The sequence below is a fragment of the Nanorana parkeri genome, unplaced genomic scaffold, assembly GCF_000935625.1.
Source record: "Nanorana parkeri isolate BGI_ZX_2015 unplaced genomic scaffold, ASM93562v1 scaffold300, whole genome shotgun sequence".
NCBI classification, from domain to species: Eukaryota; Metazoa; Chordata; class Amphibia; order Anura; family Dicroglossidae; genus Nanorana; species Nanorana parkeri.
The window spans coordinates 952,309-966,800 of NW_017306568.1; the positions used below are offsets into that span (position 1 = coordinate 952,309).

Here is a 14,492-nt window from a genome sequence, read left to right on the forward strand (position 1 = left end):
AAGCTGTGTTCATCTCAAGGCTTTGGCAGTTTGGACCGGAGTATGCCTTTAATTGGATAGGCTGAGCCAGCTCACCAGCTCCCCCATTTTAAAGAAAATTCCTTTTTAATGCAACTGGATTCCTTCTTTGATATTAATACTTTCAGTTCTTGGCACCCAAGTCACAGCAAATGAGAGAGAATTTTGGCAGGACGTCTTTGCCTTCAGAGGTGCCCAGATGTTCGGAGCACGTATCACACTTGTTAATACGCTCATTCCGAAACCTTAAAAATGCTTCTCATTCCACAAAGGTTATTAAATTTCCACTCGCAACGATTTGCAGCATACTTGTTCCCAGCTGTGGATCCATAATTTGGGACTCTTCTCCATACACCTCTCTCCATGTGGGGAGAAGACTTTGGACTGGGCTCACTCTTGGGTTGAGGAGTGAATATTATCATCTTTCACCTGCTACCAGTTGATAGGTTTCAGATGCTTTTTGGCTTAGTGGTTAGTGCTACGCCTGTGCAACCCAGGGGCCCTGCAATCCACACCCACCAGGGCCCTTTCTGTATGGAATTTGTAGGTTGTTTCTGTGCTCTGATTTTCCTTCACAATCCAAAAATATTCAGATGAATGTAATGGTCGATTCCAAGTTTATAAGCTCAACCCTCTTCAAGGCTAGCCACTAGGGGAACTACAACCCTCATCATTAGTTTACTGTCCCACCTGGCATAGACAGAATGTGCAGTTTTTGGTTATTCTTCTCCTGCTCTTTACTGTTATGGATTACAATCTCAGGTTTAGTTTACTAATTTGTATTGAGATTGTAGTCCATCACGGGAGTGAGCTTGGAACGGTGACTACTTTACAACACACACAGGGACCATGGGGAACAAAAGTAGCCCCCCTCCAGAAGGAAGGACAGTGTCAGTACCAATTCAGAGATGATTTGAGGATCTACAGCCGAGTGATACACAAATAAGATACATTGTTGTTAATAGTTAATGTGCTTGAATGCATTTTTAGGTTTAAAGGAGAAATATGGGGTCAGTGTTTTTCCCCATAGTTCTCCTAAGGGTCACGTGAGGACATAAACTAGCGTCCTCCTGTAACCCAAAGCTCAGTATATAGCGAGCTATAGCGAGCTACAGCTTGCGGTATACTGAGTCCGCCGCAGCCTCGACGGATCCCGACAATACTGTTGAGATCCACCCAGGTGCGTGATTGACAGCTGGCTCTGCCTATCTAGAGACAGAGCCAGCTGTACCTGCCCCCTCCCCCGTCCGTTTCGCCAGTCAGCGCTGGAGGATCGGAGCATGGAGGGGGGGAATCCCTGCAGGGAGCCGTGACTGACAGTCACGGCTCTCTGCCGGGACATGATCAAGAAGTGAGCGAGCAACAGTATGTATTCGCTCACTTCCCGATCTTTTGAGCCGATGTGTGACAGTTTCATTGTCACACGTCGGCTCGAACTATGAGGTTGTGAGAAAATCACTCACCTCATAGTTCTCCTTTAACTCCTGAGTTTAGAGTTACTTTAACCCGTCTGCCCTAGGCAAATGCCCATGACTGTCCTTATGCTAAATTCAGGTTTTGCTTTCAGCTTAGTCAGAAATTCAAAATTGCATCAGAATTGAATTTCTCATGAGGTACAATAATTTGACTCCACTTCACTCTTTAGCAGGGCAGACTAAAGCCAATGTGGACGTCTCTGGTTTTAGGGAAAGGCTGGGAGCTTCATGAAGAAGTGCCAGGCTGTAAGATGTCTTTTCCTGTTTTATACACTAGCGCGGGCCAGGCGATCCCACAGATTTCCCAGGCACCTGCTGCAACACAAACTGTCACAGGCCATAAGACATGCCGATCGCTCCAGCGCTGCCCCTCAGATATTTGTCTTGGCACGCGAGAGGGAACAGGTGGAATTAAGTAGAGCTCAGCTTGTTTATGTGTTGAAGAACTCATGTGGAGCACATGGAAGGGTCAGTCCTCCCAAAAGTGAAAGTTTAATTATAGGTATAGTATAGTGGGCTGATTCAGCCAGTGGTTGTTATTAATTTTAGGGGACACCAACCGGGACCGCTCCATGATGGGGTTCCTGTCTGTTCCCATCCACTTGAAGTTTGTCATATTATTCTTGCTTTGGTTACATTATCCATGATGTTGAAAAATTAAAAAATAGTTGACGTTAGTGGGAACCCCTCATGGTGGGCCTACATGGATCAACAGTTCCATGTACCAACAGATACTACTCAAAGAGCAGCAGCAAAGGAAGGATTAGGGGTAGGGATGAGAACAAGTTTGGACTGAACCCGGTCCAAACTTGAGATTCAACCAACACGGAAGGAGCTCCTACAAATACAGAGGGAAGCTCCTTCCACTGCTGCCCAATCAACTGCGACTGGAGAATTCCATCCCTACAGCTGCAGGTAAGCAAAGGGGTGGGGGATGCAGTGACGTCACTGACCTTATATGGCCACATGACTCTATTTAAATAATTACAGTGTCCTGCCATGGCCATGTGGCCATATTGGGTCAATTACATCAGCACAAGCATCCAAACCCTTTGCTTATGTGCAGGAATGCTCTAGCCCGCAGATAATTGTGCGGGTGGCCTCATGTAGATTCCAGTTTCAGGTTTGGACTGGGTTTGGCCCGAACGTGAGCTCATCCATGAATGTGAGCAGCTGCTCCTGATGCAGGACAAGTTGAGTATTATAGAACAAGGTCATTATTTTGTTTTAGGGCTTAGTTCAGGGGGTAGGTTAGCATGAGGGCTTTAGTTTAAAGTACATGTCACTGTGCTATTTCAAGCCAAAGTGACAGGTTCTCTTGATAAAAAAATTCTCACACTCATTTGCAGCATGATTATAACAGGTATGTGACTCGAAAATATTAAAGTCAGAAACAGCCAGGAAACATTTTCGAAACAAGAGCATCAATGAAAGCCCCCATAGCTTTTTTCATGACCGTTGAGCATTAAAGCCCAGTTACCGTTTAAATCAGCTAAGTACATTCTGTACTAGTAGCTTACTCTACTCAGGCTGTGGCTGATTTCTAAAGAAAACCAATTGCAAGATTTTAAGAGACAAGTGTTTAAGTGCTAGGGGGCTTGAGAGTTAAGGTCTTATTTGGGGGATTAGGTAAAGTGTTAAAGGCTTCAGGCAGGGAAGGTTTAAACGTTAGGGATACTTTAATGCTAAGGACACTTTATATGAAAAAGACAGAAGAGCTGCAGATCTCTGGTGCTGACAGCTGTATCCCAAAATATGCCAGTGACCTGTGATCTTAATGCAGAGGTCTCACCACCTTCAGTACCTGAAGTAAATAGGGGATATAAAAAAGGGTTAGGTCCTTTAACGCTCCTTTTCTCTTGTTAGTAATTGGAAGAGAGTTAATACATTCAACAGTGGCCTGCCATTTCTCAAATTCTTTATGTATTTTAAGATGGGACCCCGTTTATAACAGGAGAGAGATGCCAACGTTGGAGAGAACAGAGCCAGGTACTATTTTTTGGAAGAGAGCAGCGTTTCTCAACCTTTTTTATAGTCAGGGCACCCTTCAGTCTAAAATGTCATGGATTTTAAAGGAGAACTATGGGGTTAAAGGCTTTTCCCCATAGTTCTCCTTAGGGTAACGGGAGGACACAAACTAGGCTCAGTATACCGCGAGCTGCTGCTCGCGGTATACTAAGACGCCGCAGCTGAAGCGGATCCCGAAAATTATGTCTGGATCCGCCCAGCTGCATGACTGACAGCTGGCTCTGCCTATCTAGAGGCAGAGCCAGCTGCACCCGCCCCCTCCCCCGTCCATTCCGCCAGTCAGCGCTGGCGGATCGGAGCGGGGAGGGGGGAATCCAGCCCCTCCTGTGTCACGGCAGAGAACCGTGACAGGATCGAGAGGTGAGCAAACGCCGGTATGTGTTTGCTCACCTCCCGATCTACTGAGCCGACCTGTGACAGTCTCATTGTCACAGGTCGGCTAGAACTATGAGGTTAGTGAAAAGCACTCACCTCATAGTTTTCCTTTAAGAGGGACCCCCACATAAAAAATATGGTTCTCCTCTTCCAATCGAAGTGCCCTTTTAAAATCAAGAATCCCCTTCTTCACATCACAGTCACCCTTTGCATCAGGAGCCTCCTTCACATCAGTCTCCATTCCTCCCATTACATCACACTCACTACCAGAAAATTTTGAGGCACCCTTGAGGAAACCAGGAGGAAAACTAGGGTGTCACGGCACCCTGATTGTGAAAGGCTGCTCTAGAGGATGACTCAGCCTACCAAACCCCGCCACCTATAAACTAAATACACGGACAACATTTTGTGGACACCATACCATTACACACATCTTTGCATCTTATAACAAACGCCAATCTGCTGGGAAGGCTTTTCACAAGATTTTGGAGAGTGTCTTCGGGGTTTTTTGGCCATTTAGCCAAAACTGCATTTGTGAGGTCAGATGCTGATGTTGGATGAGAAGACCTGACTCCCAATCAGCTTTCCAGTTCATGCCAGAGGTGTTCAGTAGGGTTGAGGTCAGGGCTCTATGCATGCCATCTGAGTTCCTCTATACCATCCTGGTCTAACCATGTCTTTATGGAGCTGGCTTTGTACACAGGGGACAGTCATGATGGAACAGAAAAGGGCCTTCACCAAACTGTTATCACAAGGTTGGAAACCCACAATTGTCCAAAATGTATTTATATACTGAAGAATAATCAGTGCCCTTCAATGGAAACACCCAAAGTTAATACGTTGGACGGGGGTCTACATACTTTTGGCGATACAGGTAGGTGTGATGGACAGGTGCCCACTAACCTATGGTTATATAGCATATCAAAACCAATTACCCAGGAAAAGTATTTCTGAAGGAAGGACTGTCGCAGAGCTGTAGTAAGGTTGTAGTGCTCTGAGCTGTGATGAGTCTGATGGCCAGCCCAGATGATGTTCACCTCTGTGGAAGAAGGACAAATATGAGTAAGTAATGCAAGCCAAGCACTGAGTCACCCTGTACCCACATAACAACAGTGCTGCCTGTTTATGAAACTGCCCATAAGAGCGAATAGAAATGATTTGATTGTGATGTTCCATTGACACCCCAATTATTCCAAAGTAAGCTAATGTTTCTGTAAGCAATTTCTTGCATCAATATGCATTAAAAAGAACTTATAGCGTTTTTCACATGCTCTACCATTAATATCAAACCAAGCCCTTAATAAAAAAATATATAGCAAACAACATAAAACAAGTCCGAGTGCTTGCCAAATGCCAGAGATACAATTTCTAAAATGTAATCTTAATATATAGAACCATTAATGTGTCTAATAAAAAAGCCTTACATGTGATCGGGAATGTAGAGATTTATTGGTATGTTGGTTTTTGGTTCTGGCCTCAAGGTGTGCTGCCTCCAGCAAGTGTATGGTTAATGCAATGCATTGTTATCGTGTATTACTATAGTTAATGATTGGTATGCTGCCACCTAATGGTTATTAGGTTTATTGCGCCCCTTTTTTGTGTTTCCTCCCCCTTGTATAATGTAACACCTCCTTCTTCCTGTGTGTTCTATTCAGCCATTTTTTGGCCACATGTGCACATGAGGAGAGGCATTATCCTTTTTCTGACCTTCAAATACTATCATTTCAACCATCTGCTACATCCTATTGTCCGCCACTATTCTGCTGCATACAATAAAGATCCTCGTGGATGAAAAGTATTTGGCGAGTTCAGCTATCTGATGAAGATTGACTGCAGTGATTGTATCTGCTATATACAGGCCAGGCATAGAGGTCTCAGGAAGGGATAAACCACTATTTCAACAACTGGAGTCAGAATACCAGGCAAACAACTACATACATTGCTGAAATGCCTATATGAGTGTTGTTTTATCTGCCAAATAATTTCTATTCTTGGCTTGAAATTTACACAGCTCTGCCAAATAGCACAGCCAGGTTGGTGACCAGGTTTTACTCTACTCTAGTAGAGATGTGCAGCTTGGCCACCTTCCTTCCCCCAGCCTAATATTGGACAAAAAAATTAGAAGCAGCAGATTGATGAACTCATCCCTCACTCTCCTTTCTTCTGCTCTTAACATGTTTCTCATCCATGGAGCAGACCTGATTGGACACTAGTACCCCCCCCCTCTCTTCAGCTGAACAGGAATCTGATACCAAGTCATATAAGTTACTTACACTTGCTGTATTTAAATAGTAAATGGGCAGTAAATTGGGCAGTGGGTGGACTGGAGATCTGACAGCACGGCTCATGCTCATAGCAACTGTCAATCCATAAGCCTGGGTGGGTGTGACAAAGCTGAATGTAGGAGCAAACACATTAAAATCGTCAGGATCATCAGGTATTCCAGAGCACATGAATGAGAAATGACATATAAGGTGAGATCTACCAGCGTCTGTATTAATACACATATGCATATACCGTATGTAAGATATATATTATGAGCATAAAAGCTCAACTTCAGACAAAAATATTTTTGCAAATGTGGAAAGGGTAAGAGTTAGAACGTCCCCATTGTGGAGATTTCCCTTTACTTCCAGTCTAGGTGACTGTCATTGGAAGTATAGGAATTCTCTCCAAAGGGGACAACGAGCACCACAAAACTACTTTTGTGAGGAAGGATTGAAACATCTGTTTTCATTGCTGTTTGTTTCTTCCTGCTTGCAACACCCGTTCCTGTTGGTATCATCCAGACAGGAAGTGAGGGTAGATCTCAAAGTGAGGGTCACAGACAGCAATTAAAACAACAAGAGATGTTCCAATCCTTCCTCACTTAAAACTTAAAGGGCAAGCCCAGTAAATTGATAAAAGGACAGGGGCCTTACCTGGTGGACAGGTGCACTGGCTAAATATTTTGCCCGTGCGGTGAACTGAAAACAGCTTGGGCTTTTTGTCGAACTCATGGTCCACCTGAACCTGAAGCTCATCCCTACCGGCCAATAGAACCGGAAGCGCATCCCTACTGTTCAATAAAGCTCAAAGCTCATCCCTACCGGCCAAAAGAAAGTGAAGCTCATCCCTACCGGCCAATAGAACCCAAAGCTCATCCTACCAGCCAATAGAACCTGAAGTTCATCCCTACCAGCTAACAGAACCTGAAGCTCATCCCTACCGGCCAATAGAGCCTGTAGATCATCCCTACAAGCCAATAGAACCTGAAGCTCATCCCTACTGGCCAATAGAACCTGAAGCTCATCCCTACTAGCCAACTAGACCTAAAGCTCATCCCTACCCGCCAATAGAACCTGAAGCTCATAACTATTGGCCAATAGAACCTGAAGCTCATCCCTTCTAGCCAACTAGACCTAAAGCTCATCCCTACCGGCCAATAGAACCTGAAGCTCATAACTATTGGCCAATAGAACCTGAAGCTCATCCCTTCTAGCCAACTAGACCTAAAGCTCATCCCTACCGGCCAATAGAACCTGTAGATCATCCCTACCGGCCAATAGAACCCAAAGCTCATCCCTACCGGCCAATAGAACCCAAAGCTCATCCCTACTGGCCAATAGAACCCAAAACTCATCCCTACTGGCCAATAGAACCCAAAGCTCATCCCTACCAGCCAATAGAACCCAAAGCTCATCCCTACCAGGCAAAAGAATCTGAAGCTCATGCCTACCGACTGACAGAACTTGTAGCTCATCCCTACTGGTCAACAGAACCTGAAGCTCATCCCCACCGGCCCATAGAACCTGAAGCTCATCCCTACCAGCCAATCGAAGTCTAATGGTAGGCTGCCCACGCCTGCGCAATAACATCCCATAGACTTGAATGGTACGTGTCCATACAAAAACTGCAGCACCAAAAACATACCATCAATATATTTTTACACACACGCACAGCCATACAAACAACATACACAAAGACATAATACCCGATACAGCTGAGTAACATTGTTGTACGCCCCTAGTTTATTCATATCCCCATCTGCTATACAAATCATAGTAGGGTTTAGGAAATTTCAAAGTCATCTTCCTAATGATGTAATAACCACAAATACATGAGTGCTATAACAGCAAGGAAAGCTGTCACCTAGATGTGAGATCAATGCTGACTAAACCACATTAACAGTCTCTCTTCAGCATTCAGCACAAGGGGAAACCTACAGCTGCGATTCGAGGCCGGCCCAAAAATAGAAGCAGCGACATCGTTACAGCCGGGGCAGTCCGAATGTGCGATTTCTGCCATGGCAAACAAAAAACCCAACTGTGAGAAGATACAGAAATGATGCAATGGAAGGCAGAACAGAAGCTGTGACGTAGTACAATCATCATTCCGTAGCATGTGCCCAGTGAGGGATTAAAAGCCACTTTATGTATAGGCCAGCAGCCAAGAGGAGAAAATTCTGACACTCGGGCCTGAAATAGACTCTGATTTTCTGGATTGTGCAAAACGGAAAAATAGACATACTTGTTTGAACAGACCGTGCCAAAGAGCAACAGAGTTAATGTAATATTAGGATGATTTCTAATTTTATACCGAACTGTACAATAGAAAAGAGGTGGTAGTGCGGTTAGGGACCTATAGCTGATATATACTGTATATACAGCATGCAAGTATTAGGTAGAGTAGGGAAACATTAAAACCCTTGTCATTGAAAAGATTTTCCTCGACTTCAGCTCAGAGATGCAACAGGAAGTGAGGGAACGTCTCTACAAAGTGAGATGAATTCCCCTCTTAGACAGTCGTTAGCAGAACAGGTGTCCCCATTTGAAGATTCCTCCACTTTTTTCAGTTTCCCATTACTTTGTGATAATGGTCATTGGCGGCACAAGGGGGGTGCGGGGGGTGCGGCACGCCCCGGGGGACACCATTGGAGGGGTGACACCAAAATGACTGACATTCATTTTGGTGTCACCCCCTCTGGTACTCGGTCATGGATCGAGAGCCCGACAGTTGCGGGAGAGAGGAGAGGGCCCGGGGGCATACCTCATCCCGCCAGGTGACTGTCCCTTCCTCTCTCTCCCAACGTCCATCACCAAGATTGCCGCCGGCAGGAATCAATAAGGTTGCCCGCGCATGCGCGATGACGTCACCACGCACGCACGTGGTGACGTCATGCGCATGTGCGATGACGTCACAGCAGGGTGTCACGCGGTAACTCCTCCGGTTGACACCTTTCGGGACACCCCTGATAATGGTCACCAGGATATGCCCACAACAGGTACATAGGCAGCAATAAAAACTCAACAGGAGCATTAATCCTCCCCTACCATACATGTTTGTCCATACTTACACTTAAGGTAATTGAAAGAAAGGAGCTCCGAGCTTATATTCTTTGGAATAATGCCTGTGCTATGTGCAACACAAGAGAGCAGAGGATTATTAGACCAAATACATGGCTTAGGTCCTCCATCCAACGTGCAGCCTAGTTCTTCAAAATGATCAGAAGGATCATCCATCTTGCATGTGTTTTGTCATTGCTCTCAACATGGACGAAGGCAGCTGAGCCATGGCCAGCCCATCTCCAGTTATCTGTCTACCCTGTCGGGGTTCGGCATGTTGTGGACAGCAAACCATCTAGATAAGGCAACCCTGGTGACAAATGGTTCCATCAGTCTTTTTGATGATATAAAACACTATCACAACCACCTGTTTAGCCCTTCTTGCATTACCCTCCCCAACCTATTAAGTGGGCCCGTCTGTTAGCAGTCTAATACTCATCTGTCTTCACTGGTGGAAAATGCTGAAGCACACATGGGGCTGGGGCACCCATGGGGATGGGTAAAACTAAAACAGATTTCTACCATCCCCCTTATTGGCTTAGTCCAGCAGTGCTGTGAGCCCAGGCTGCATGGTGATGACGCGGCCCCGAGCGGATGCTGATCGTCATTCATCCTGGAAGGTCTTCAGATCTGTCCCCCCTCTCGATCATCCCTCCCAAAGCCCCCTTACCCTATGTCCAGTAGTCTGTGGGTCAGTCCAGTGACGTTGAGGGTCTCCATCTAATGCTTCAGCATTGGGGGATACTTTCTCTTGGACTGAGTGGCACATGTGAGTGTAGGCTCCGTGGTGATGTCACACCCCCGGGTAATGCCAATCGCCACTCAACCTGGAAAGTCTTCAGATCTCAACCATCCCCTTCTATGGATAGGTTTTGTCCAGCAGTGTGTGCGTTGGGTTGAGTAGTAACATCTACAGCTTCCACTTCCACTATTTTCTATTCTCACATCTTCAGTCCACCTGGCAAGTTTGATTAAAGGCTCAAAAAAAAGGATTGGCCTTCCTTTTTAGAGAGCTGTTATAATTCCCTCTACAGTAACCCAACACCCTACCTGATCATCCTGAATAACCCTCTACACAAAAGCCCCACTAAGGTGTCTATCAGTGAAACTGCATTTGCTCTGTGCAAATTAACCAGCTGTTGTAGAAATGGGGAAAAAATCTAATGTCCTTGGGCTATTTTCTCATCTGGTTAAAAGTTCTTCAGATATTATGGGCAGTGGTAAAAATCGGTTCATTCATAAACAGCATAGAGTGAATGGGAAAATACCCACTAGAACATTGGCTCTCAACTGGTGGGTCGTGACCCCATGTTCAGTGTGTCGCCACGTGCTTTCCACTTTTCTAAGTGAAAGGCCTCTTAGCCTCCCCCTAGCTCAGCGCTGTCAGTTCTTGCGCCAAGCAGCCATTCATATGCTGCTCGGGGCCAATTGTCAGCTTATGGTGGGGATTGCTGGAGCTATGGCCGCAAGGGAGCTCCATCCATACGTGCATTGCTTACAGCTTCCCCACATGTCCTGTAGAGGTGCCTGGACCGAAGTGCTGTCACAATCAGGCTCCCGGCACCTCTACAGGACGCGCAAATTGGGTTGTACAAGCAATGCACATATGTATGGAGCTCCGTCACAACACAGCAGCCCACACTGGACCCCAGGCTGACGATCCACTTCAGTTCCCGTAAAGTAGGGAGACTGGGTGGATCTTAAGAAAAAGAAAAACTTTTTTTGGAGTGTATATGTGTTTGTGAGATTGTGTCTCGGTGTTTTTGAGGGCCCATTCACATTAGTACAGTGTTTCAAACAGTCCTGTACAATGCAATAGCACCTACTATGCACTCTGGTGTGGGAGGTGAGTTGTGTGGTCATTAGTTTGAATGACACCCCAAACGCACCTCCCACCCACAGTTCAATCGCCGGCCTCGGAACGCACGGTACCGCAATGCCGTGCGTTCCATTGCAGTGTGACCTGGGTCGCAACTTAATGACCAAGGACCAAAGTGGGTCCTGAGGTTACACAGGTTGAGAACCACTGCACTAGAAGGAGCTGAGCATCATAGGAAATAAATACATCTTAGTAACAAGAAATACAATGTAACAATTCTAGAGAACGCTGGAAGGAATTAGCAAATACATGTAACCATTGCTACTACGGGGATCCATAGGTGAAGAACATTCGCCCAGAAGATAAACTTGCCCAAGAACATTAAATTTTGCCCCATTCCTACAGCAGCTGGTTAATCTGCACAAAAAGAACGTACATGCAGTTTTGGAGGACATATAGCTATGCGATTTTTATATAAATAGGCTGCATACTGTCTGAAGTGCTCTGTGTACGCATGCCAAGGCTTTCATTTCAAATTTGACCGGAGCATGCCTTCAGGAAGACCACAATTTTTGTTGCTTATTTGAAAATGTGTCCCCCGTGTTAAAACGACATACGCCAATTGTCCATGGCCGCTTCTGGATCGGAAACTATTTCCATTGTATTTTTAGCATGTGCGAAGACCTTCCCAGCACAACAAGTAAAACGCTTGGCTTAGCAAAATACTTTGGCACCGGTATTAAAGCATAATGGACCACCCGCGTATTGCAAACGTGTAATTCCCTTCTTTTGTTACTCATCTGTGAATGAATAGAAGGGCCGATTAAAGCATCACCTGCAATGGTTGGGCGAGATTACCCCTAGAGAGCCATAACTTGTGCTCAACAGTTGGAAACAGTCATTACTGTGTTTGTGTGATGAACACCAATCCTTCCCTTTTCCATTGAGGAAAGGGAACAATGTTTTTGAAAGGATTATTATACTTTTGTGTAGTTATCCTTTAAGATACCGTCCCCCACAGCACCTTCCCCTCAAGTCTTATACTCGCCTGCTCCCATTGGAAATTGATGGGGCACTCATAGGGCTAAGGCACCCAAGGGGTGGGGTAAAACTAAAATAGATCTCTACCATCCCCCTTCTTGACCTTCTCCCCCGGATGCCCCATTACCCTATGCATAACTTTTGTCCATTACTCTTTGGGTCAGTCTGGTGACATCATGGGTCTTCATCTGATGCTGCAGCATTGAGAGATCCTTCCTCTTGGACTGAGTGGCAGGAGTGCTGTGAGTCCAGGCTGCATGGTAATGGCGCAACCCCCCCCCAGTAAATGTTGACCGTCGTTCATCCTGGAAAGTCTTCACATCTCTACCTTCCCCTTCTTGACTTTCTCCGCCCCTTACCCGAAGCCCATGCATACATTTTATCCAGCAGTCTTTGGGTCACTCCAGTGATGTTGTGGGTCTTTACCTGATGCTTCGGTATTGAGAGATCCTTCCTCTTGGACCGAGAGGCACCACTAGGTGCAGGAGTGCTGTGAGCCCAGGCTGCATGGTGATGACATGCCCCAAGGGAATATCAACAGTCTTTCAACCTGGAAAGTCTCCAGATCTCCACCATCCCCTTCTTGACCTCCCCGCCCCCCCAGCCCCCTTTTCTGAAGTCCTCTCACCCTATGCATGCATTTTATCCAGCAGTCTTTGGGTCAGTCTGGTGACATCATGGGTCTTCATCTGATGCTTCAGCATTAAGAGATCCTTCCTCTTGGATTGAGTGGCACCACTTTGTCCAAGAGAGCTATGAGCCCAGGCTGTGTGGTAATGGTGCATCCTCCGGGGAATACTGATCATCGTTCAACCTGGAAAGTCTTCACATCTCTACCACCCCCCTTCTTGACCACCCCCCCGAAGATCCCTCACTCTATGCATACATTTTGTCCAGCAGTCTTTGGGTCAGTCCAGTGATGTCGCGGGGTCTTCATCTGATGCCTCAGTATCAGCAGATCCTTCCTCTTGGACCGAATGGCAACACTTGGTAGAGGAGTGCTGTGAGCCCAGGCTGTGTGGTAATGGCGGACCCCCCGGGGAATGCCAATCGTTGTTCAGCCTGGATGGTCTTTAGATCTCTATCTGCAAAATGACCTTGCCCTTACACGGCTGGCACTGGTTTTGGAGCTCCTGTGTAACCCCATAGAGGTTCTTCCTATTAACCTCTACATCACTACTTTGTTCTATAACGGGGGGTCAAACTCCCTCCAGTTGGGGTGAAACTACCAATCCTACTTTGCCCTCTTCTTCTAGAAGTCAAGCCTGTGGCTGTCAGGGTGTTTGCAACACCTCATGGGACTTTTGGTCTCACCACAGCTGGAGGGCTCGTTTGGCTACCCCTGCTCTAGTGTATAGCACTGTGTATGCCATAAGGCAAATTTGGGTCTGTGCTGGACAAAGCTTCCCAAAGCAGCCCCAACCATATGGTGCGAATGGTTCTTAAAGGAAAAGTAGGGGTACATGGACTTTACCAATCATTTCTATGCATATTATCATGATTTGAAGGGGTGTGACAGGGGCGTGTCTGTGAAATGATTACGGTGTGCCAGGGGTGTGTCTTCTCCCTACAGAACCTTTAAAGAAGAACTCCAGCCAATAGTAACAAGATCAAAATGACTAGCCCATTAAAATATATAAAATAACAGAACCAGCTTTTGGCGCAAGATTGACCTTCAGTCCAGAGATTCCCCTGCAGTGCTACTAGATGTCCTCAGTCTGATGTCCAGCATCATCAACCCACTTCCTATGAGGAACCCATGACATTCTGGACCTGCCCCCAGCCTGTGACTGGACAGTGAAAAGAGAAGCAGCACAGTGGTGAACTCATCTCTAGGTCACTCTGCTCTCTCCTACTAGCAGCATGCTCCTTCTCAGCACATGAACTGATTGGCTTCTTGTGCTGCTTCTGCCTCTTCCACTCCAGCTCTGCTATACAGGCACTGCAAGAGGCTGATACCGGGCCACATTCAGGTACTTACACTGCCTGTATTTAGAAAGATATATTTAATGATCACAGAGCTACAGTGATGTACAGTATATCTGTTCTCTCTTTTAGGTCATCTTCCTGTACATGGTGATCTCCTGTTCATTCTGATATTCAATTTTCACTTAACACGGTGTTTTTTTTTCCGTCAGTGTCCAGTCCTGTGACAGGTTCTCTTCAACGCTCACACTTTTCACAATACTATGAATGTGAGAGGTCATTACACCTTTGTAGGTGATCGGGGGCGGTGCAGCCGCCGGGGTATTATTTCATCTTTCATATCATTTTTCAGCTTGAAAAAAAGTGAAAGGCAGCAGGTGGGATAGTTTTATGACTTTCTTCATCTGCCCAGCGCATTCCATCCGAATTCCGGAGGACACACTGCTTCTCCAGAGGGATCTGAGCTGTGTGGTCATGTGACCTCGA

The 14,492-nt window shown here is 46.1% G+C and overlaps 1 protein-coding gene across 2 annotated transcripts in view; it reads right to left on the reverse strand.

The window, feature by feature from the left end:
- The window catches only part of AGMO (alkylglycerol monooxygenase), a 132,377-nt gene that overhangs the window by 81,135 nt on the left and 36,750 nt on the right, over positions 1–14,492 (reverse strand). For both annotated transcript variants that reach the window (XM_018557731.1, XM_018557730.1), the window contains exon 4: positions 4,832–4,935. In XM_018557731.1, coding sequence (XP_018413233.1) covers positions 4,832–4,935 — 104 coding nt within the window. The remainder of the gene's footprint in view (positions 1–4,831; positions 4,936–14,492) is intronic.